Source organism: Cherax quadricarinatus, chromosome 41 (assembly GCF_038502225.1).
Source record: "Cherax quadricarinatus isolate ZL_2023a chromosome 41, ASM3850222v1, whole genome shotgun sequence".
NCBI lineage: Eukaryota > Metazoa > Arthropoda > Malacostraca > Decapoda > Parastacidae > Cherax > Cherax quadricarinatus.
The window spans coordinates 1,527,467-1,550,314 of NC_091332.1; the positions used below are offsets into that span (position 1 = coordinate 1,527,467).

General features: G+C 41.1%; 2 protein-coding genes across 4 annotated transcripts in view; both read right to left on the reverse strand.

Moving 5' to 3' along the window:
• LOC128695853 (pancreatic triacylglycerol lipase) overlaps nucleotides 1-22,848 on the reverse strand; it is a 36,556-nt gene that overhangs the window by 5,574 nt on the left and 8,134 nt on the right. The window contains exons 8-11 of one of the 3 annotated variants that reach the window (XM_070092885.1): nucleotides 22,352-22,484; nucleotides 20,523-20,649; nucleotides 20,076-20,279; nucleotides 18,927-19,466 (exon numbers count right to left, since the gene is read on the reverse strand). In XM_070092885.1, coding sequence (XP_069948986.1) covers nucleotides 19,223-19,466; nucleotides 20,076-20,279; nucleotides 20,523-20,649; nucleotides 22,352-22,484 — 708 coding nt within the window. In that variant the 3' untranslated portion in view covers nucleotides 18,927-19,222. Of the gene's footprint in view, nucleotides 1-2,112; nucleotides 2,242-18,926; nucleotides 19,467-20,075; nucleotides 20,280-20,522; nucleotides 20,650-22,351; nucleotides 22,485-22,848 lie in introns of those variants that run through there. The other 2 variants (XM_070092884.1, XM_070092886.1) reach the window with 2 other exon arrangements.
• Nucleotides 6,968-14,798, reverse strand: LOC128695767 (pancreatic triacylglycerol lipase-like). Its single transcript, XM_070092832.1, has 4 exons — nucleotides 13,576-14,798; nucleotides 8,208-8,437; nucleotides 7,273-7,556; nucleotides 6,968-7,045 (listed from the first exon to the last, which is right to left on the reverse strand). Exons 2-4 carry the CDS (start codon nucleotides 8,404-8,406, stop codon nucleotides 6,968-6,970), a joined length of 561 nt encoding a protein of 186 aa, XP_069948933.1. The 5' UTR covers nucleotides 8,407-8,437; nucleotides 13,576-14,798.

Genomic DNA, 22,848 nt, shown 5'->3' on the forward strand with positions numbered 1-22,848 from the left:
CTAAATATTACCCTGCTCACACTCCAACAGATCGTCAGGTCCCAAGTACCATTCGTCTCCATTCACTCCTATCTAACACGCTCACGCACGCTTGCTGTAAGTCCAAGCCCCTCGCCCACAAAACCTCCTTTACCCCCTCTCTCCAACCCTTTCGAGGACGACCCCTACCCCTCCTTCCTTCCCCTATAGATTTATATGCTTTCCATGTCATTCTACTTTGATCCATTCTCTCTAAATGACCAAACCACCTCAACAACCCCTCTTCTGCCCTCTGACTAATGCTTTTATTAACTCCACACCTTTTCCTAATTTCCACACTCCGAATTTTCTGCATAATATTTACACCACACATTGCCCTTAGACAGGACATCTCCACTGCCTCCAACCGTCTCCTCGCTGCTGCATTCACAACCCAAGCTTCACATCCATATAAGAGTGTTGGTACTACTATACTTTCATACATTCCCTTCTTTGTCTCCATAGATAACGTTTTTTGACTCAACATATACCTCAATGCACCACTCACATTTTTTCCTTCATCAATTCTATGATTAACCTCATCCTTCATAAATCCATCCGCCGACAAGTCAACTCCCAAGTATCTGAAAACATTCACTTCTTTCATACTCCTCCTCCCCAATTTGATATCCAATTTTTCTTTATCTAAATCATTTGATACCCTCATCACCTTACTCTTTTCTATGTTCACTTTCAACTTTCTACCTTTACACACATTCCCAAACTCATCCACTAACCTTTGCAATTTTTCTTTAGAATCTCCCATAAGCACAGTATCATCAGCAAAAAGTAACTGTGTCAATTCCCATTTTGAATTTGATTCCCCATAATTTAATCCCACCCCTCTCCCGAACACCCTAGCATTTACTTCTTTTACAACCCCATCTATAAATATATTAAACAACCATGGTGACATTACACATCCCTGTCTAAGACCTACTTTTACCGGGAAGTATTCTCCCTCTCTTCTACACACCCTAACCTGAGCCTCACTATCCTCATAAAAACTCTTAACAGCATTTAGTAACTTACCACCTATTCCATACACTTGCAACATCTGCCACATTGCTCCTCTATCCACTCTATCATATGACTTTTCTAAATCCATAAATGCAATAAAAACTTCCCTACCTTTATCTAAATACTGTTCACATATATGCTTCAATGTAAACACTTGATCTACACATCCCCTACCCACTCTGAAGCCTCCTTGCTCATCCGCAATCCTACATTCTGTCTTACCTCTAATTCTTTCAATTATAACCCTACCGTATACTTTTCCTGGTATACTCAGTAAACTTATTCCTCTATAATTTTTACAATCTCTTTTGTCCCCTTTCCCTTTATATAAAGGGACTATACATGCTCTCCGCCAATCCCTAGGTACCTTCCCCTCTTTCATACATTTATTAAACAATATATATATATGTATATATATATATTTATATATATATATATATATATATATATATATATATATATATATATATATATATATATATATATATATATATATATATATACATAATAGTTGTAGGTAGTAGGTTGGTAGACAGCAACCACCCAGGGAGGTACTACCGTCCTGCCAAGTGAGTGTAAAACGGAAACCTGTAATTGTTTTACATGATGGTAGGATTGCTGGTGTCTTTTTTCTGTCTCATAAACATGCAAGATTTCAGGTACGTCTTGCTACTTCTACTTACACTTAGGTCACACTACACATTCATGTGCAAGCATATATATATACACACCCCTCTGAGTTTTCTTCTATTTCCTTTCTAGTTCTTGGTCTTGTTTATTTCCTCTTACCTCCATGGGGAAGTGGAACAGAATTCTTCCTTCTTAAGCCATGCGTAAGCTATGCCGGGAGCAAGGGGCTAGTAACCCATTCTCCTGTATAAATTACTAAATTTAAAAAGAGAAACTTTCGTTTTTCTTTTTGGGCCACCCCGCCTTGGTGGGATACGGCCGGTACAATTATCATACATAGTTCAACACGTGTGTAAATTACCTACGATAAATTCATGGTATATAAATGCTCAAAATATATCATTTCAAGATAAACATGAATGAAAATGAGAAGGTGGAACTAACCTTCGTAAAGATTGAGGCCGTCAGTGAGAGCTGTGAGGGGGACGCGAGTGAGGGAGTCACAGCCTGGCTGATTCCTGCCATCGTTGGGGTAAAAGTCGAGGTGACCCACCGGCTGCTTCATCCCGTAGCCTGCACACACATGCCCACAAGATACCATACTATCTTATGATCATATATAAACGTAGTTCTGGGTATTATTATTAAGCTGTTCTCGAGATAATTCATATCTTACCCATCTCTAACATGGAAAATTAGACTTTATTTAAGCCTAATAATTATTTTCCTCTTGCAGGATTTGGAGACTGTTACATCATTGAGTGACAATAAAGGTCATATTATTGAAAATAATTAATACTGAATATCTTGACAATGCCTCTGCTAATCGGAATCAAATTTTACCTGTTTTAGAGAGTGGGGTTCCTGTTTCTAGGCTTGTTTAGCCTGAACCAACACCTTATTTTCCTAGCTGTGTCTGTGAGGAGGCTGAGCTTCCTTTACTAGGCTTGACAACGCTTTAGGGTATTAGCTGCAGCTCTTGACCCTACTGCACTTTCACATCTCTTCAACTCACCCCATAGCCCTACATCTCTTCCCCACACATCTGCAAGTCCCTTTGACACCCTACAACACACTCCTACACCCTATACAGCTCACTCACATACTCCTACAATTTATTCCCACACCTACAAAGCATTCCCATACCTCCTACGACACAGGTCCACACATCAACTTCCACACACTCCTACAATTCATTCCTACAGTCAGTGGTCAGTCGTCACGTGAGGTCACAGACCCTGAGCTGCTTTGGGGATTAGTGTGGACGGTTACAAAGCATGGCTTGCTTCTGCAGTGTTTTAAAAATTGAGGTTGGAGAGTTGAAGGAGGAGGTCTTGCTTCTCCAGGAGGAGATTAGGAGGCTGAAGGACCACTTCAATGGGTCTGGGAGAGAGTGTGAGGTGGCTGGAGTTGTGGGGAATGAGGCTTCAAGTGAGGTGCAGTCTGTCTCTCGCTGTGAGGAGGCTGTAGTTGGGGAGGTAGCAACGGCTACCAGCAGTGAGGTGCAGTCCAGCACCTGCTACAAGTGGCGAGTGGTTCACAGTAATGGAAGGCGCATCAGAGTAAGGAAAGTTAAGAGTGAAGATCTGAAGGTAGGAAATCGCTTCTCTGTTCTTCAGGATGAATGTACTTCAGTGGCCAGTGAAGGTAAGGGTACTACTGCCCCTGCTAATGGAGGTAAGCGCATTCTTGTGGTTGGTGACTCTCAGGTAAGATATATTGACCGTGCTTTTTGTAATAGGAATAAGAAGATGAGAGATAGAGTGTGCTTCCCTGGAGCTGGTGTTGGGGACATTGTCAACAGGCTGGATAATATCATGTCAGGTAATGGGAACAAGCCCATTATCTGTCTCAGTGCTGGTGGAAATGATATTGGGAAGGGTAGGAGAGAAGAGCTGCTAGATAAGTACAGGTCAGCTATAGATTTCATTAAGTCTAAGGGAGGGATCCCAATCATATGTAGCATCTTGCCTAGAAGGGGAGTAGGAAATGAATGGTTGTCTAGGGCAATTGGTGTAAATTGCTGGCTAGACAGATACTGCAAGGAACTTGCAATCCCATTCATTGACAACTGGAACAACTTTTATGGCAAACATGATATGTATGCAAGGGATGGGGTACATCTCTCTGGGGCTGGGGTGGTAGCACTTGCAGACTCGATTGAGAAGGCCATTGGTGAAATGCCTATGATTTTAAACTGATGGAAGATAGAGGTATGGGTGTGTGTGGGAAACAAGCAGGTTGCAACACTTGGGTTGGAAACAGTAAATGTATAAAAGGCATTCAGCATGAAGTTATAAATAAAGACAATAGATCAGGTCAGCAAACAAAGGGGGACAGCAGAGGGCAGCAAGGGACTAGCTCCCTTAAGGTTTACTATACTAATAGCAGGAGTGTAAGAAATAAGATAGATGAGCTAAGATTAATTGCAAGTGCAAGAAACATAGATATTATTGCTATAACAGAGACCTGGCTCAATCTGAAAGATAGAGAGATGCCCTCTGAATGTCACATACAAGGCTATAAATTATTCCACACTGACAGGGTCAACAGGAAAGGTGGTGGAGTAGCGATGTATGTCAGAGACAATTTAAATTGTTGTGTTAGACAAGATATTAAATTAGAAGCGTCAGCCACTGAATCTGTTTGGTTACAGCTTCTCGAGGGCCGAGAAAAACTAATTTTGGGTGTGATTTACAGGGCCCCAAATCTTGATAGGGAGTGCAGTAAACTTCTATGGGACGAAATTCGTAAGGCATCTACATACGAAAATGTTGTGCTAATGGGAGATTTCAACTATAGACAGATTGACTGGAGCAATTTGACAGGAAATTTAGAGTCAGGTGACTTTCTTGATACGATCCAGGATTGTTTTTTAAAACAGTTTGTGACAGAGCCAACTAGGGGAAATAACCTCCTTGACTTGGTTCTTGCCAGTAGGGAAACACTAATTAATAATCTTGAGGTTAATGATGAGCTTGGGGAAAGTGATCACAAATCACTCAGTTTTAATATATCATGGAATTCCCCTAATAATGGCAATCAAGTCTCCGTCCCTGACTTTCGCTTGGCTGATTTCATAGGACTGAAAAATTACTTAGGTGGGCTGAACTGGAATGACCTGACTAAGGGTCAGGTAGGTGGTGACGGTTGCCGATATGATGCTTTCCAGGGCATAGTTCTAGCTGCTCAGTCAAATTATGTTCCAAATAGGGAAATCAGATCAAACAAAAATGATCCTAAATGGATGAACAATAGATTAAAATATCTGATTGGTCAAAAGAGAGGCATATATAGGCAAATCAAAAGAGGAGAGGGGCAATTGAGAAATCGATATATTCAGTTAAAGAGAGAAATAAAAAAGGGAATTAGAAAAGCAAAAAGAGATTATGAGGTTAAAGTTGCAAGAGAATCGAAGACTAACCCAAAAGGATTCTTTCAGGTATACAGAAGTAAGATCAGGGACAAGATAGGCCCACTCAAAAGTTCCTCGGGTCAGCTCACTGACAGTGATAAGGAAATGTGTAGAATTTTTAACACATACTTCCTCTCAGTTTTTACACAGGAGGATACCAGCGATATTCCAGTAATGAAAAATTATGTAGAACAGGACGATAATAAACTGTGCACTATTAGGGTCACAAGTGACATGGTCCTTAGGCAAATAGATAAATTAAAACCTAACAAATCCCCAGGCCCTGATGAACTGTATGCAAGGGTTCTAAAGGAATGTAAAGAGGAGCTTAGCACACCTTTGGCTAATCTTTTCAACATATCACTACAAACTGGCATGGTGCCAGATAAGTGGAAAATGGCAAATGTGATACCTATTTTCAAAACAGGTGACAGGTCCTTAGCTTCGAACTATAGACCAATAAGCCTGACCTCCATAGTGGGAAAATTTATGGAATCAATAATTGCCGAGGCAGTTCGTAGCCACTTTGAAAAGCATAAATTAATCAACGAATCTCAGCATGGTTTTACAAAGGGGCGTTCCTGCCTTACGAATTTATTAACTTTTTTCACTAAGGTATTTGAGGAGGTAGATCATGGTAATGAATATGATATTGTGTATATGGACTTCAGTAAGGCTTTTGACAGGGTCCCACATCAGAGACTGTTGAGGAAAATTAAAGCACATGGAATAGGAGGAGAAATTTTTTCCTGGATAGAGGCATGGTTGACAAATAGGCAGCAGAGAGTTTGCATAAATGGGGAGAAATCAGAGTGGGGAAGTGTCACGAGCGGTGTTCCACAGGGGTCAGTGTTGGGCCCCCTGCTGTTCACAATCTACATAAACGACATAGATGAGGGCATAAAGAGCGACATCGGCAAGTTTGCCGATGACACCAAAATAGGCCGTCGAATTCATTCTGATGAGGACATTCGAGCACTCCAGGAAGATTTGAATAGACTGATGCAGTGGTCGGAGAAGTGGCAGATGCAGTTTAATATAGACAAATGCAAAGTTCTAAATGTTGGACAGGACAATAACCATGCCACATATAAACTAAATAATGTAGATCTTAATATTACGGATTGCGAAAAAGATTTAGGAGTTCTGGTTAGCAGTAATCTGAAACCAAGACAACAGTGCATAAGTGTTCGCAATAAAGCTAATAGAATCCTTGGCTTCATATCAAGAAGCATAAATAATAGGAGTCCTCAGGTTGTTCTTCAACTCTATACATCCTTGGTTAGGCCTCATTTAGATTATGCTGCACAGTTTTGGTCACCGTATTACAGAATGGATATAAATTCTCTGGAAAATGTACAAAGGAGGATGACAAAGATGATCCCATGTATCAGAAACCTTCCCTATGAGGATAGACTAAGGGCCCTGAAACTGCACTCTCTAGAAAGACGTAGAATTAGGGGGGATATGATTGAGGTGTATAAATGGAAGACAGGAATAAATAAAGGGGATGTAAATAGTGTGCTGAAAATATCTAGCCTAGACAGGACTCGCAGCAATGGTTTTAAGTTGGAAAAATTCAGATTCAGGAAGGATATAGGAAAGTACTGGTTTGGTAATAGAGTTGTGGATGAGTGGAACAAACTCCCAAGTACCGTTATAGAGGCCAGAACGTTGTGTAGCTTTAAAAAGAGGTTGGATAAATACATGAGTAGATGTGGGTGGGTGTGAGTTAGACCTGATAGCTATCAGGTCGGTTGCCGTGTTCCTCCCTTAAGTCAATGTGACCTGACCTGACTAGGTTGGGTGCATTGGCTTAAGCCGGTAGGAGACTTGGACCTGCCTCGCATGGGCCAGTAGGCCTTCTGCAGTGTTCCTTCGTTCTTATGTTCTTATGTTCTTATACCAGTCCACCGTCACCACGTTGAAGTCGTCGTATAGCAAAAGGGACCGAACCATGTCCTGGTAGGGTTATTTATATCCGTAAATCAGCGAGTTTTATTTACTAAACTTCATAATAACATGTATGAGACTGTATATTAGGTATTAACCAAAAAATATAGAATACTTTTGGTTTATTTCACAGTTCTTATGTCGGAAATTATTTTATAATCATAACGTAAAAACCACATTCCTCAATGAGTTTATTATTCAAGCAAATGCAGTAAAAAAAAAATTTTTTCACTTACCCACATCCAAGTTACCCCTGAGTGATCTAAGAACCCGTGGATCAATATCTTAGTTTTTCTGTCGGAGCTAAACGTCGTGTTAAGGATTTGTGTGACGTTGATACCCTCCACCGAGGTGCCCAGATTGTCCTCTCTAGAGTGAACGGTGAAGATCACATGGATCTCCTCTCGACTGTTTGGAGGAAGATTGAGCGGGCGGTAGATGGGATGGAAGAAGTCATCGTCAGAAATAATGCAACCCAGTTCCCCAAAGCACATCTCGCCGAATTCGCTCTCTCCCTCCTCTGTAAAAGAAAAAAAATGTTATTGTTATGGGAGTTTAGTGGTGGTTGTGGAAACTGATGTAGTTGAGGTCTGCTAAACATGTACTAATTCGTGTGAATACATTGTCTGTCTGACAGCACCAAGTTAATTATGATATATTTTGAAGGTTCGAGGCGAGAATTAGCATTTAGAGCGAGCAATTTTTTTTCACCATCAAAAGTTTTAAGTTTTAGTTGGTTTAATGATCAACAAATTGCTCAAGGAGCACTGAGGAAAAATCTGATGACCTCACACTCTACTAGTACCGTACTGGATAGGCCTAGACTGCACAAAATCTTTCTTCTCTAGACTTTGTCACCGATATGAGATGGTTCCCATCTGCTTTCCAATTAACATTAAGGCAAGAGATGAGAAATCACGTTTGGACGACTGATGTGAACTTCACAATCATTCTTAACATCCTGTGACTTATTTACAACTTTAGCATTCATTTGTGCTCCGCCATCCATAATTCTCTTCTCAAAAAAGGTTTGTGGAAGTAACTATGTGTACATGAACACCATGATTATCTAAGTGTGTTGTTGAAATGGCTTTATAAATGAATTTCAAATTTGTAATGTTTGTAGTGTTTGAAGACAAAAGTGAGAGTGAACCTGAAGAATACAACTGACTGCTGTTGCTCCTGGGTTGGAACTGGCTGACGAGTGGCCTGTACAGGGGATCCACAGAAGCTCTGAGAACGTTGCCGATGATTGGAAGGTCGCGCAGGCCAGACACAACGTTGCTGAAGAGACCTTGATAACCTTCCTGTTCCTGCGCCGTCGACAACGTCGCTGCTACCACTGTAAATAACACCATCAAAGTCCCCATGCTAGGTGGTGGGTCATCCGTCTCTCACCTCCTGGGGGAGAGAGAATAGCCCTGGCTGGGGTGGGAAAACAACGGTGTTTGGGAAGAGAGAACATCAGTGAGTAAACCTAACTCTCAGAACCTGTGCAAGAAAACATAACTCCTATAGCCAGTGTTGCGCAGGTTCACATGGTCTTATGAAGTAATTTCTAATTCAGAGTATGAGGGGAATTAAATACAATTTTACAAAAATCTGCGTCTATGTCACGAGGGAAATCCTACTTAGCCTTGGATTGTGGGAGGAGTTCATGAGTACAAGTTACCATTGTGCTGACCTCGATTTCGATGTCTGCGAGAGAAACTTAACCTTCTCTCTATGATGACAGGGAGACATAGTCTCAACATTCTTCTACATTAGTGACGCGCACTCAGTATTTTCCACAAAGACGTTAGTCCCCTTTCACACCAACCAATTCTGTATCTCTGTCTCTTTGAACCAAAAGGGAGACTTAACGTTAGGAATACAAAGATAATATATGGTGGTACAATGCAACGTTAATAAGTCTTATTATTATCAACTTGGCCTTCTGCTATGGAAAGTAAAGCAACTCAACCTTATAAACAACTACGTCACTATCTTGTATGTACTCAGTCAGCAGCGAGTGCGTATCTCATGTGGACGTTAGTCAGCGTATAACTCATTCGGACCTCAGCCAGTAGCGAGTACATGCGTAGGAAAATCTGAAATCCTGTGAAACATTAATGTGATACCATCGGTGGAGTAACGGCTGTGATATGGTGTTATCCGAGTCGATTCGTGAGGAACACAGGAAGTTGCAAGTGATTAAATGAAATGTTATCACTGATTTTGTTTTACATAGCAGCTTTTGTGAATATAATCATTACCAGATGTGTGTCGGTCGCTGCGCGTTCAGATATATTAATACTGAACTGAAAAAATCAATTCTGTCCCCAACAATTACATTTTGACATGGAGGTAAAACCAGAAAAATTATGATAATCGAGGAAACGGCGAAAAAAAAAATGAACTATTGAATAGTGTAAGGCACTATCGGCTTTAAATCTCATCTAAGGAGAAGGATCTATGGGTAAGTACAGTGCCGAGAAGGGTATATTAGTTTGAAAAAATACATTAGTCATATAATTTCAGCAGTATATTTGCCACATACTTGTGGAATTAGATACATGCAACACTAGGGTACCATTATTTTTTTCTCCAAAATTAAGATACCCAGGTGTTGGAAATGTGTTTATCTCGTCAACTTGTCAGTATTGTATTCCATTGATGTTATGCTGCTACGTACTTGTACCTGGTTTCAAGAGTTCTATTCACGAGGCCCAGTGCACGAGGCCCGGTGCACGAGGCCCGGTACACGAGGCCCGGTACACGAGGCCCGGTACATCATAACCTGGTACACAAGGCCCAGTACATCAACAGTTTTAGACACTGCCTTAAAGCCACTGATTACAGCGTGTGGTGGTGAAATAATTCTTCCTGCCACACCTGGAGGCAGGGAAAGTATTGTTCTCGTCAGAGATGACGATGAACATGAAGACACGAGCGACGGAGAGACCAAAATTACCTGCGCAAGATTGATGGTGTAATTAGACAAGTATGTGGACAGACTTATGAAAAGGACTTTGTTTAGACTCCTCGCTCTAGCTAGAACTTTTCTAAGTAAATGAAAACAAAATTGTACTTAGAGGGAAGCGTACGCTATGTAGTGTACTGAAGGTTACTCACAACCTGTTACAACAACGACCAAAAAGAATCAAATCGACGTGACACTTTTTTTTCTCTAATTTTTATCCGTGGTGACTTCCATGGTGATACAAGGGATCACTCTTAGTAAGAGTGAGTTTTCCCATCCACGGCGGAACGTATGGGTAGGTTTCCTTACGCTCTTGTTCACCTATCAGTCATCGGGTACCTGTGTCTTAGCCTACTGCTGCGAGTCGTATTCTGGGCAGTGTAACTAGAGAAATGGGTATAACTGGACCGGTAAGCCAGCGGAAGGCTTCGGTCAGATGACCCAAAGCTCCAACGGTGGGTCATCATCTACCTAAGACCCGCGACAGGAAGCACTTGTCCTGTTGCCTGACGAACCTTACCTACCTGGGCAGTGTTGCCTCTGTTCACCTAACATTTAAATCAGACCAATATACTAGTCAACTGTCATGGGTCGCATCTTGGGGAGGAGACAGTATACCTACTACAATACTGGACTTTGAAATGAATTAAGAGATGTCATAGCCTGTATAATAAGGCACAGTATATAAAAACTGGTTAGTAAATAAGGTGTCAAGTTTTTTCACGTTGATTCAATTTGTAATGAGGGTTTAAAAATGTCAACAACTTTCCAGTGGAATGAATCTTGAATTTACATCAGTAATTCCGCTTATCTCACTGTATCCTTCAGCAAACCATCCTTACAGGTTCGAACGTTACCTGGGTTTGCTTGGATACCACACTGCCAGATGCTAGTTTTTTTCTTTATCTTTATTTAGGGTTACATACAAGTTTTAATAACCCTATTCAAATCAGTTTTATCTAAGATAATGCAAAAAAAAATATCAGGAAACGTTCTGAAATTTTGACGCACTGAATCGCGTCGGAAAACAAGCGGCGCGCGATGCGCACATGTTGTCCTAAAAGAGATTTAGACATTGGTCAGGGTTTTTTGAGTTTTCCAATGACTGATACATAACTGCATAACTCTTGCATAAATCCAAAAAGTTACACAAATCTTCCACGCAACTCTCCACGGGAGACTGATCAAGGCTGCGTGAATGTGCATCTTGTAGGACCAAATCAACCAAAACACCTTTTTTTATATGCATCTCTTAATAGTTCCCCTCATATTTCTCATCTACAGTTGAATGTAAAAATAAATGTTATCCTACCCCAGCTCTTTAACAAAAATGTCAAAGGTGTACCCCAGGATGGTACCTAACACTCGACTAACATCCAGGTACCTGTTTAATGATCGCATCCCTTCAATAAACCAGAGATGGAAAAATATGAGTAGCCTTGGTCTTTTTTACCTTGTAATAAAGCTGAAGCCGGAGGCAGGTACAAGGACACAGAAATAGGTAAAGCCGAGTCTGGACGCAGGTACAAGAGCAATGGAGGGGAAGGATGCATAGGAAGGAGGGATTAGGGAACCACGATGGAAGGAGGAAGAGGATACGGCACTAAAGCACTAGGAGAGAGGGAGAGAGAACAGGAAGTGAAAGCTACACAGGAACTGCACGTGATAATCGATAGTACATGTTGATTAAGTGCACACGCGAGTTAAGTGCACATGTAGGTTAAGTGTAGGTGTTGGTTAATAAAATGTCTGTTTTGTTCCAATTTGCCCGTATTAACATACCACTGGAGTTACGATATTCTAAGCTCTGCAATGTATGCATGAGGTTGGTTCGTGGCTGAGATACTCTGCAGTTTTAATAGTTTCTTTCTACATATTCATATTGTGTGCTCTCACACATCCTTATTCATAGGCAATACATATACATGACATAGTTTACATCTCAAATTTTAAATAGTTCATTTCCACTATTTAAATGCTGACTCATACCTGTCAGTTATTTATAAGTGGCTCTTTATTCCCGGTATAAGGGATTTCTGTCGCCTCTGGTAGAGTGGGTCACGATAGCAGTATTAATGGTTCAGTTATTATCTTATTTCCTTCAAGGACAACTCTGTATAAGGTCCTGGCATCAACAGCCTTGGATTCCCGGCTAAAGTAAAGGAACTACCATTGGCATCCTGGCACACTGGTGCCAATATTTTGGTCGGTATTATGGTGGACGATTTATCATTTTTATATAGAATGTCCTCTAATTCTAACATTCAATATTATTTTTAAATTAAGCCATGCCGACTAACAGTGTAGACTTGTTAAACACCGAACGGGTTCCTGTGACTCAGTGTGAGTGGGAGTTACGAATGCCACAGGTGCTATATTAACCTTTGTCAACCAGCTCGACTGGCAAATATACTGGAGAAAGCCTTGTTGTTTTAGCAACGTTACTCTCCCCTCTGGAAGAGGAACACCCTCCCCTATCTGGAGGGTGTTCTGGGGGTCAACGCCCCCGCGGCCTCGTCTATGAAATATTTTTTTGCAGGAGGTGAGACGAGCTGAACGAGGAAGTGGTGATGAATTACTTGCTCAGTTGCACAAGGCGGCTTGACAGGACCCAAGAAGCGAGGAAGAGAGTGCAACAGTTCGTAGTAGTCGATAAGTTGGGCCAGGAACCTTGACTCGATCCTCGCAGCCAGAAATAGGTAAGACAAGACTCACGAAATCGTAATGACACGATTACAAACAAACCATACCAAGGACTCTCTGATCGCGGGTTCTATCCCCGTCCGTGGTATGGTTTGGTTAGGTAAGACAAGAAAGACACAATTTCGGGAACATGACAAAGTGGGCATAGACAGCTTGTTCAAGAGGCGGGAAACGAGTACAATGAGGCATATGGATATCAGGAAATATTTGTTTAGCCTCAAGGTAGTCAGAAAGTGGAATGACCTGGATACACAAGTGGTGGAGACAGACTCTGCACATTACCTACCCACAAAATTTGTACCTAGTCACTAGCAATATATTTAATAACCATCATTCTATCCTATCTACTCGCTAACATTCCTTTTACTAGCACTCTTCCTACTCACTAATCATTCTACCAACTTACGTGACAAGGCAGATTCCGCTAAATAAACACTTGTGTGTCCCACCCAACCTCAGTAGAGAGAAACTCATCCCAACTAGTCGAACAGTGACGTCACACCAGCTTTCACTCTTACAGGCAACCTAACTTCGTCAAGTCTAGTCGAGGATATGTATATGTCGCCTTGTGTACGTATCTCTGACCTTTGTCTTCAGAGATACTATTAAATCTAGTGGAATCCGAACAAGTCATTTCTGAATGCTGTACGACCTCGTATAGTTTTAGAAATTTTGGACCTTGTCATTTCCAGATGTCCATCTAAAGAATGAACACAACATTAGTGATAAGAGGAATAAGTTTCTGTATAGTAACAATAAACAATCCAGAACATATACATTTTGTGTTGATTGTTCTTCAGCAGGATCAAGATGGAAGGAGCAGTTTTATGGCTAATATTGTGACATGTGCCAGAAATTCCTGTGGGATACTTACGGTGTTGAAGGCTGGTGGTGAAGCAGCGTAGGAGCTGGTAACTCAGTGGGACACTCACAGTGTTGAGAGGCTGGTGGCGGACCAGTGTAACATTCAGTAACGCATGTGCGACACTTGCTATGTTAAGTGGTGGTGGTGGTGTTGTGTAAGAGTGGAATGGTGCAAGTAGCGTTAGTGAGAGCACAAGCGATGTTTGGCGGTAACTGTCTGCTGACGGAGAGGCTGCCAGGTTTTAAGACACTCAGGAGGGAGCCTCCCCTCACTGCCACTGTAGAACAGAACACAAGCAGCAACTACCGTTACAACAACACTGTAATACATCAACCATACATAAAAAAAACTATTTATTTCCCGAAAGCGATACATTCAAAGTTATGTGGAATATCAAAACCTAGTCGGTCTTACAGAGCTTCAGAATAATTAGTAATACAAACACTTCTCCGTATGCTTTGGATGTGACTTCTTGTCACATCCAAAGCGCGTAGTGCACCATTACGGTCGTTGACACCTTTGTGCAAGAAACGTTACTGAGACACAAAGAACTTTTATTATTAAAGCACGTGGTAGTGTTTATACAGCGAAGAGGGAGTCAAGGTCACCGGTCCTCAGGAAAGGTCACATGGAGGCACCCGACCTTGTCACACTATTTATGCCGGACGTGTCATCTTTACTGAGAACTTTTAACTACACAAACACTTTTGAACGTTAAGCACAAATACAGTATCTATTTTTCTTCTTCTTCAAAACTCTGCGTACATGTTGTTGAGCATAAAGAGAGTCAGAGGAACTGGCAGGCAGCAAGGCCATTAACCAGCGCCTCAGCACCACACAGCAGACGTAACCACACTGTTACTTGTAGCTTCTCTTCACCTGGCGGCCTACCTTTCCCCAACTCACTACCCAGTCACCTTCCCCAGCCATTAACACAGTCTGTAGTGGAATGCGTGACGATATCATCATCGCTCTACTAAGATCTTCCCGCTCAGGCTGATAGATTTCATTATCTTACCTACGAAACTCTCTTTATGTAACAGAAACGATGGGCAGAGCTAGATTTTTTTTTAATTATTCACTAACAGTTATCCCATTCACTATAGCATTCACTTTTGTTTGACAAAATTAAATATATAGTCTCGGAGACTTGGCAAGCTTTGTTCCTGCTGTGTAACTATAATATAAATCAGCACACTACACATGTACCTAAACTAGTTAAATAAATAACAGAAATCTCCTCAAATAAACACATATGCTGTATAATGTGATCCTTTATTGACTACGTTTCGCCCACACAGTGGGCTTTTTCAAGTCACAAACAGATCTGTTTGTGACTTGAAAAAGCCCACTGTGTGGGCGAAACGTAGTCAATAAAGGATCACATTATACAGCATATGTGTTTATATTTCCATTGTGTCGGTATTTTATACCATTTATTTCCATCCAGAAATCTCCTCCACTACTCTACCCACACCCGTCTCTCCAACACTCACCACTCTACCCACACCCGTCTCTCCAACACTCACCACTCTGTTAGGTAAGACACATATGCAACAGTTAGGTATCTTTATTTTGAAACGTTTCGCCTACACAGTAGGCTTCTTCAGTCGAGTACAGAAAAGTTGATAGAAGCAGAAGATACTTGAAGACGATGTAATCAGTCCATCACCCTTATTGTTTCAGACAACGGAACAATGCTCTTCTCCAGACTGAGGGACTGACCACCTCAAAACTTTAAGGGTGATGGACTGATTACATCGTCTTCAAGTATCTTCTGCTTCTATCAACTTTTCTGTACTCGACTGAAGAAGCCTACTGTGTAGGCGAAACGTTTCAAAATAAAGATACCTAACTGTTGCATATGTGTCTTACCTAACAATCTGTCGGTATTTTATTCCATTTTAATGTTCACTCACCACTCTACCCACACCCGTCTCTCCAACACTCACCACTCTACCCACACCCGTCTCTCCAACACTCACCACTCTGTTGAAGATTGAGACACTTATGCAGCATATGGGAATCTTTATTCAGGAAACGTTTCGCCACACAGTGGCTTCATCAGTCCAATACAAAGAGGAAGGCGTAAGGAGAGGAGTATGAGGTAATCAGTCCCTCAACCTGGAGTCGATGTGGAAAAAGACACTTATGTACAGTTCAGGTATCACCATACCATTTCCCCTTGGAGTCGATGTGTTCAGTCCATCAATCTTGTAGAATGTACAGCATAGGGCCGTAGACGTGGCTTATATACTGTAGTGAGGTGAGGTGAAGCAGGCGGAGGCGGGGTCATAGTGGTACCATCCACTAGTCGAAGTAGGTCTTCGTCCAAAGGTTGAACAAGTGTTGAAGAATTCTTTGTAACAAGATCCCATTCATCACAACTGTCAGACACTGCAGCATCATGGGATCTTGTTACAAAGAATTCTTCAACACTTGTTCAACCTTTGGACGAAGACCTACTTCGACTAGTGGATGGTACCACTATGACCCCGCCTCCGCCTGCTTCACCTCACCTCACTACAGTATATAAGCCACGTCTACGGTCCTATGCTGTACATTCTACAAGATTGATGGACTGAACACATCGACTCCAGGTTGAGGGACTGATTACCTCATACTCCTCTCCTTACGCCTTCCTCTTTGTATTGGACTGATGAAGTCACTGTGTGGCGAAACGTTTCCTGAATAAAGATTCCCATATGCTGCATAAGTGTCTCAATCTTCAACTTGTCAGTTTTTCAAACCATTCATCACACTCACCACTCTACCCACACCCGCATCTCTAACACACTACTCTACCCAACTCCCCTCTCAGTCTCCAGGAATCCAGAGGTGATTATCAACAATCTGAATGATCAGCGTCCTTGCCCAGCTATGCAAGCTGGTGGCCATATAAAGGAACGATGCTAGATTTAATGGTACACTGGGTATAGACACAAAATTAATGGCAAGATACACACTGAAGAGGTAACAGAAACACTACGGAGAAATGATTTACTGTGTAAGGAACCTCCCGTATGAAGATAGACTTAAAGCCTTAAATCTCCACTCTCTGGAGAGGCGTAGAATGAGGGGAGATATCATTGAAGTGTATAAGTGGATGACAGGCATAAACAAGGGAGATATTAATAAAGTACTGAGGGTGTCGAACCAGGTAAGAACCAGAAATAATGGATATAAGTTGGATAAATTTAGATTTAGAAAGGACATAGGTAAGTACTGGTTTTCTAACAGAGTTGTAGATGCGTGGAACAGTCTTCCCAGTGGGGTGATAGAGGCTAGGACCTTGGGTAGCTTTAAGAAGAGACTGGACAAATATATGAGTGGGAGGGGCTGGGTTTGATTGGTGTCATGGGGTACGGGATTTATTTGTTGGGTAGCTTTAGGTAGAGGTCGTTTTGATAAGGACCTCCCTCGTATGGGCCAGTAGGCCTTCTGCAGTGTTCCTACATTCTTATGTTCTTAACTACCACAAGTTCCACTTTTGATCGACATATGTGAACCAGACAGCGTTAGTATAGTTAATCTGAAGTAACATGGAGGGATATTACTCTGGAGTGTTAGGTAAGACACATATGCAACAGTTAGACAACTTTATTCCGAATAAAGTTCTCGGAATAAAGTTGTCTAACTGTTGCATATGTGTCTTACCTAACAACCTGTCGGTATTGTATACCATTTTGATGTTCATTACTCTGGAGTAACATAAGATACTAACCTGGAGTAATATGGAGTCATTAACCTGGAGTAGCATGGTGGAGGCATTAACCTGGAGTAACATGGTGGAGACATTAACCTGGAGTAACATGGAGGAGACATTAACCTGGAGTAACATGGTGGAGACATTAACCTGGAGTAACATGGTGGAGGCATTAACCTGGAGTAACATGGTGGAGACATTAACCTGGAGTAACATGGTGGAGACATTAACCTGGAGTAACATGGAGGAGACATTAACCTGGAGTAACATGGTGGAGACATTAACCTGGAGTAACATGGTGGAGGCATTAACCTGGAGTAACATGGAGGAGACATTAACCTGGAGTAACATGGTGGAGACATTAACCTGGAGTAACATGGTGGAGGCATTAACCTGGAGTAACATGGTGGAGACATTAACCCGGAGTAACATGGAGACAAGTGGGACGTCAATAGAAAACATCACTGATCACTTTGATAATCAAAGTCAGTCTTTAGTGGTGTGTGTACCCGCATAATGCAGAGCTGCACGTGCGTGAACTCCTCAAGTAAGGTGCCTAGAGGGTGAGGGGCTTTTGATCTAGGGAAGTGGATCTATCATTCCCCTCCCATGAGCTGTATAACCCCTGTCTGTTTAGCGCTGTCTGCTGATTATATTACTAGTAATGATAACACTTGCATGTGTGAGACGGAGGTTAGGACACATCTCCCAGTGTTATGGAGATGAAGGAATTATAATCATCAGAAGAGGGAAAACTAGGCTATCAGCTTTCACCAGACACACAGGAGGATGGAGAGTAAAACGTCAGGTTAGTGAGGCTGGAATGTGATGAATAACGTTGGTAGAAGCAGAGAGAAAGAGAGATAGCGAGAGGGAAATGGGAAGGCGATGGAATCTGAAGATAACTATCCTACAAGATTTTGCTTGTGGTTTTTAACCACTCTATTTTGTCTTTTGAGACCATTGAATTTACGGACTAAGAGCCGTGCCTGTTATCCTACCTTACTTCATTTCAAAGCTCAGCCCTACGTTATATCTTGTTATTAAAAATATAGACATCTCTTCCAGCATGCTAGCATGGAGCCAGAGAACTAGGAGGTGCTAAAAGAGATGTAATTTGGAATATATATATATATATATATATATATATATATATACTGATATAAACGTTTCCTGAATAAAGATATATGCTGCATAAGTGTCTCAATCTTCAACTTGTCGGTTTTTCAAACCATTCATACATATATATATTGTACAGCTCTAGAATATAAGAGAAAATACAATGACATTAGCAAAACATGAGGAGAAAAAAAAAGGATTTCATATTTATATAACTTAACTGGAGTGCCACAGGTTATCATTTTTATATAGTGATCCCAACAAAAGTAGTCACAGAGGAGAGTAATCCTCAGTGATTCTGGATGGTGATCTCTGACTAGCAAAGTGAAACCCAAATCTAAGTATTTAGAACTCTGCTTATGTGACCTTTTACCTTCAAAAAAAAAATAAACTGTCCCCTTTCCTGACGAACAAAACACAACCACTTGGAAATAAGTCAAGAACTATTACCGTTCCAATGTGGAACCTGAGTGTGAACTGACTCCCGAGACCCGTGTTGGTGGAGAAGTAATGGATGAACCAAGACGATCATTTTAAAACTTTTATTAATGCAGTGTACAAGCTTAACAAAACCTTGGTATAAAACATAACAAAAATATTAATTTAGAATATATTTAATGATGTGATGAAATAATGCTATGAAAGATCCACGTAAGATGGGATTAATGTTGAGATTATAATGTCAGATAATCTCTGCTTCCTGTTGTTCCATCCTACTAGATAGGTCTTCTAGGCTCCTTTCTTCCTGTTGTTGCTCCATGCATCACTCTATTAACCAGGAGGTCACCCTCTTGCTACCACAGAGATCTTCCTCCCTCCCTCCTGTTGCGTTTATCTGGCTATCAGATTCAAGTTGAAGAGAGAGGAGAGGGAGGCGAGGCCAGAATTCAGCAGCTCTCTGGTGTAGTTGAGAGAGTGATGACTTCTGTGTGATGAGGTAGTGATGTTTAGACAGGCTGCTGATGACACTACCTTCACCGTAGACTCACTCATCACTGTGACCACAGAGCGTCCCTGCTGGTGGCACATCACTGCTTCTTGCCACTCATGATCTCTCCTCTTGCCAACCACGCCTCTGTTGACACACATACAGTAGTGCAGTAGTCTTACTTATAGAAATTCTCTCGTTTTTTTTAATCGTGACTTGAACTTCGTGTTTGTCTCTGATAACCTGGTAATTTTATCTTTCTACTAATACAACAACAACAACAACAACACACACACACACACACACATCCCAAAGGAGACAGAAAAGAGGCACTAAACTATAGACCTGTGTCATTGACGTGTATATATATATATATTAGTTTTTAGATGTAATAACGTCATTTTATATACTTTCTTCCTCACAAGAGATTAGTGCATAAAGCTCATGGAGCGGGGAGAGAGAGGGTCTAGTAGCAACCGGTAATAATAATAATAATAATAATAATAATAATAATAATAATAATAATAATAATAATAATAATAATAATAATAATAATAATAATAATAATAATATTATTATTATTATTATTATTATTAATTATTATTATTATTATTATTATTATTATTATTATTATTATTATTATTATTATTATTTCATTGAGCAACAATGACAAATTAAAATAGAATTTTTGTTAGTGATCACTTAAGTCAGATCACAATAAGATGAGTTGTGGATGACAACAAGTGATTGTCTCACCCAGCAGCCAGATGGTCGACACTGGCGAGGGTGAGTCTGGCCAGGGGAAGGCTGGTGTCGCAGAAGATGACACAGTAACTCAAAGGGTTGAACATGTCAGCTTCATAAGTCCAGTGGACGAGAGCCTCTCTGGCACCGCTCAAGTCTTCCGGATGGTTCAGAAAGAAATAGTACATTCTTCCACGACTGAAAGTTCTGGCCGCTCTGAAACACCAAATAAAGTCTTTCATGCAGAATAAGCCATATGGGAATGGAAATTTTTAGCTCTAGATCCTCAGCATTCTTGTGCGTCCTCAGGAGCTATTCAGATAAGAGGGGAAATTCTCTGAAGAAAGGCAGAAAATTCTGAATTCATGTGCCATCACAAATCATTACACGGAAATAACGTTAATTTAGCAACACAGCAAAGTACAAATAAAAGAAATTCTCATTTATGAATTCACTTACTCTGGTGAGATATCAAAGTTTTTGATACTTCCATCGTCAGCGAAAAGAGAGATCTTCAGTTTGCCTCGAAGAGTTCCTTCCACTCTGTCTGGATCAGCAAGATGCAACATCAGCCGGTAGTGGTACACTGAGAGGGATCAAAACCTACTCAGAAGCCAGGAGAATGTAATTTAGATACAAAATCATAATTTGTTGCTACAGGAACTGTATACAGTCTTCACTCTGTTTTATATTTATATTGAAATTACGAGAAGGAATTGAAATGATGGACAAAAACGAACTTAAATTTCACAATACTGTATCAAAAAGTATATCCCCTAAAGCGAGGTGAGGAGCTCTTGATCCAAGAAACTGATCTTCACCTTTTTTCCACGGATCGAATTTGGTTGCCTCCTATTTCCCAAGGAGCTGTGTGACTCTTAAGGATTTAGCGCTCCTTTCCATGAATGTAAGATAAATAAAACACGAAAATAAAAAGGCACGAAAGATGAATAATGTGGGATATAAGAGAGTATTATCAGGTCAGTCAGAGTCGTGTCAGGACATTGTGTCTGGTCAATACTGAATAGGCTCAGTTAGTCTGGGACTAGCTGGGTCATCTCTCTCTCTGTGTGGTCATGGTTACTGTGTGAGGCCATGTTTACTGTGTGAGGCCATGTTTACTGTGTGAGGCCATGTTCCCTGTGTGAGGCCATGTTTACTGTGTGAGGCCATGTTTACTGTGTGAGGCCATGTTCCCTGTGTGAGGCCATGTTTACTGTGTGAGGCCATGTTCCCTGTGTGAGGCCATGTTTACTGTGTGAGGCCATGTTCCCTGTGTGAGGCCATGTTTACTGTGTGAGGCCATGTTTACTGTGTGAGGCCATGTTCCCTGTGTGAGGCCATGTTTACTGTGTGAGGCCATGTTCCCTGTGTGAGGCCATGTTTGCTGTGTGAGGCCATGTTCTCTGTGTGAGGCCATGTTCCCTGTGTGAGGCCATGTTCCCTGTGTGAGGCCATGTTCCCTGTGTGAGGCCATGTTCCCTGTGTGAGGCCATGTTTCCTGTGTGAGGCCATAGCAATGATGTAGAGTGAAAATGGGTATTGTTATAATGTAATATAAACGTAAACTGAAGCATTAACTCAAGGACGTAAAGAAAACCATTTGGAGGAAGGGAGAGAGAGGTACCATTGTTATGTTTTCTTATATTATCCTTCAAATATCTTATTTTTCCTTTCCTCATATATAATATATTCTTTTATTATCCCCATCCCCTGTGCTCACGTAAATTAATGTATGATATTGAATAATTATTCCCTTTAGTCCTAACCTGACAACTAAACTATTCGAAGTTTCCCGGCTTTAAAAATCTTAGGTCAAGTACAGAAGTCTCTTTAACATCTTCAGTCAATGATAAACAATGGTAACGTATAGCGACACTATGTAAACAATGGTAACGTATAGCGACACTATGTAAACAATGGTAACGTATAGCGACACTATGTAAACAATGGTAACGTATGGAGACACTATGTAAACAATGGTAACGTATGGAGACACTATGTAAATAAGACACACAGTGCGTGTTTACCTGGAGTTTACCTGGATATTTTACCTGGAATTTTATTGTCAAGACGTTTCGTTCACCAGAGATTTTATTAATTCTCACAGAGAGCATCAATACATGTCTTATTGTTCTCTGTGTGAAATGTTGAAGGCTCTGGTGGACAAAATGATTTCACAGTAAAACACCATAACCCACAGTGTGTGTCTTATTTACGTCTCCAGCCAGTGTTTACAACCATACGAGCATAATAACTGCAAGGAACTGAAGCATTTAATGACTTACGACAGTAGTGAGGCCCAGAGGCGGTGGAAAGGTAGAGGGCGACATGGCTCTGATTTCTTCCTGGCCACTTGTCAGCGTGAAGACCCAGGCGAGCACAGCGGCTTCCGTCCTTCCCACAGCTCACACACTTTCCCTGATTAGGGACAGAGTGAAAAATAATAACCAAATTGACGTAGTAAAAGCATAAATACTTCAACTCTTCTTATACCTAAAAAAAAAAAAAACATGGAACGGGTGGGATTTTAACCCATGGCCAGTGAATCGTATGAATGAATCAGGTGGCCTAGTGGCTTACGCAATGGTCTGAAATTTTACGACTCACTCACCATGGCTTCAAGCCCCACCCGTTCCATGGTTTGTCTGCAATCGCGTCATTACGATTTCGTGAGTCAAAGAAATGGGACAATGTCGAAGCTGGAGTTCCGCCAGTTTTGCTTTAATTAAAAATACTAGTTCTTCTATTTGTCATTTGTTTTACAAATGGGTACCTGTCGAGA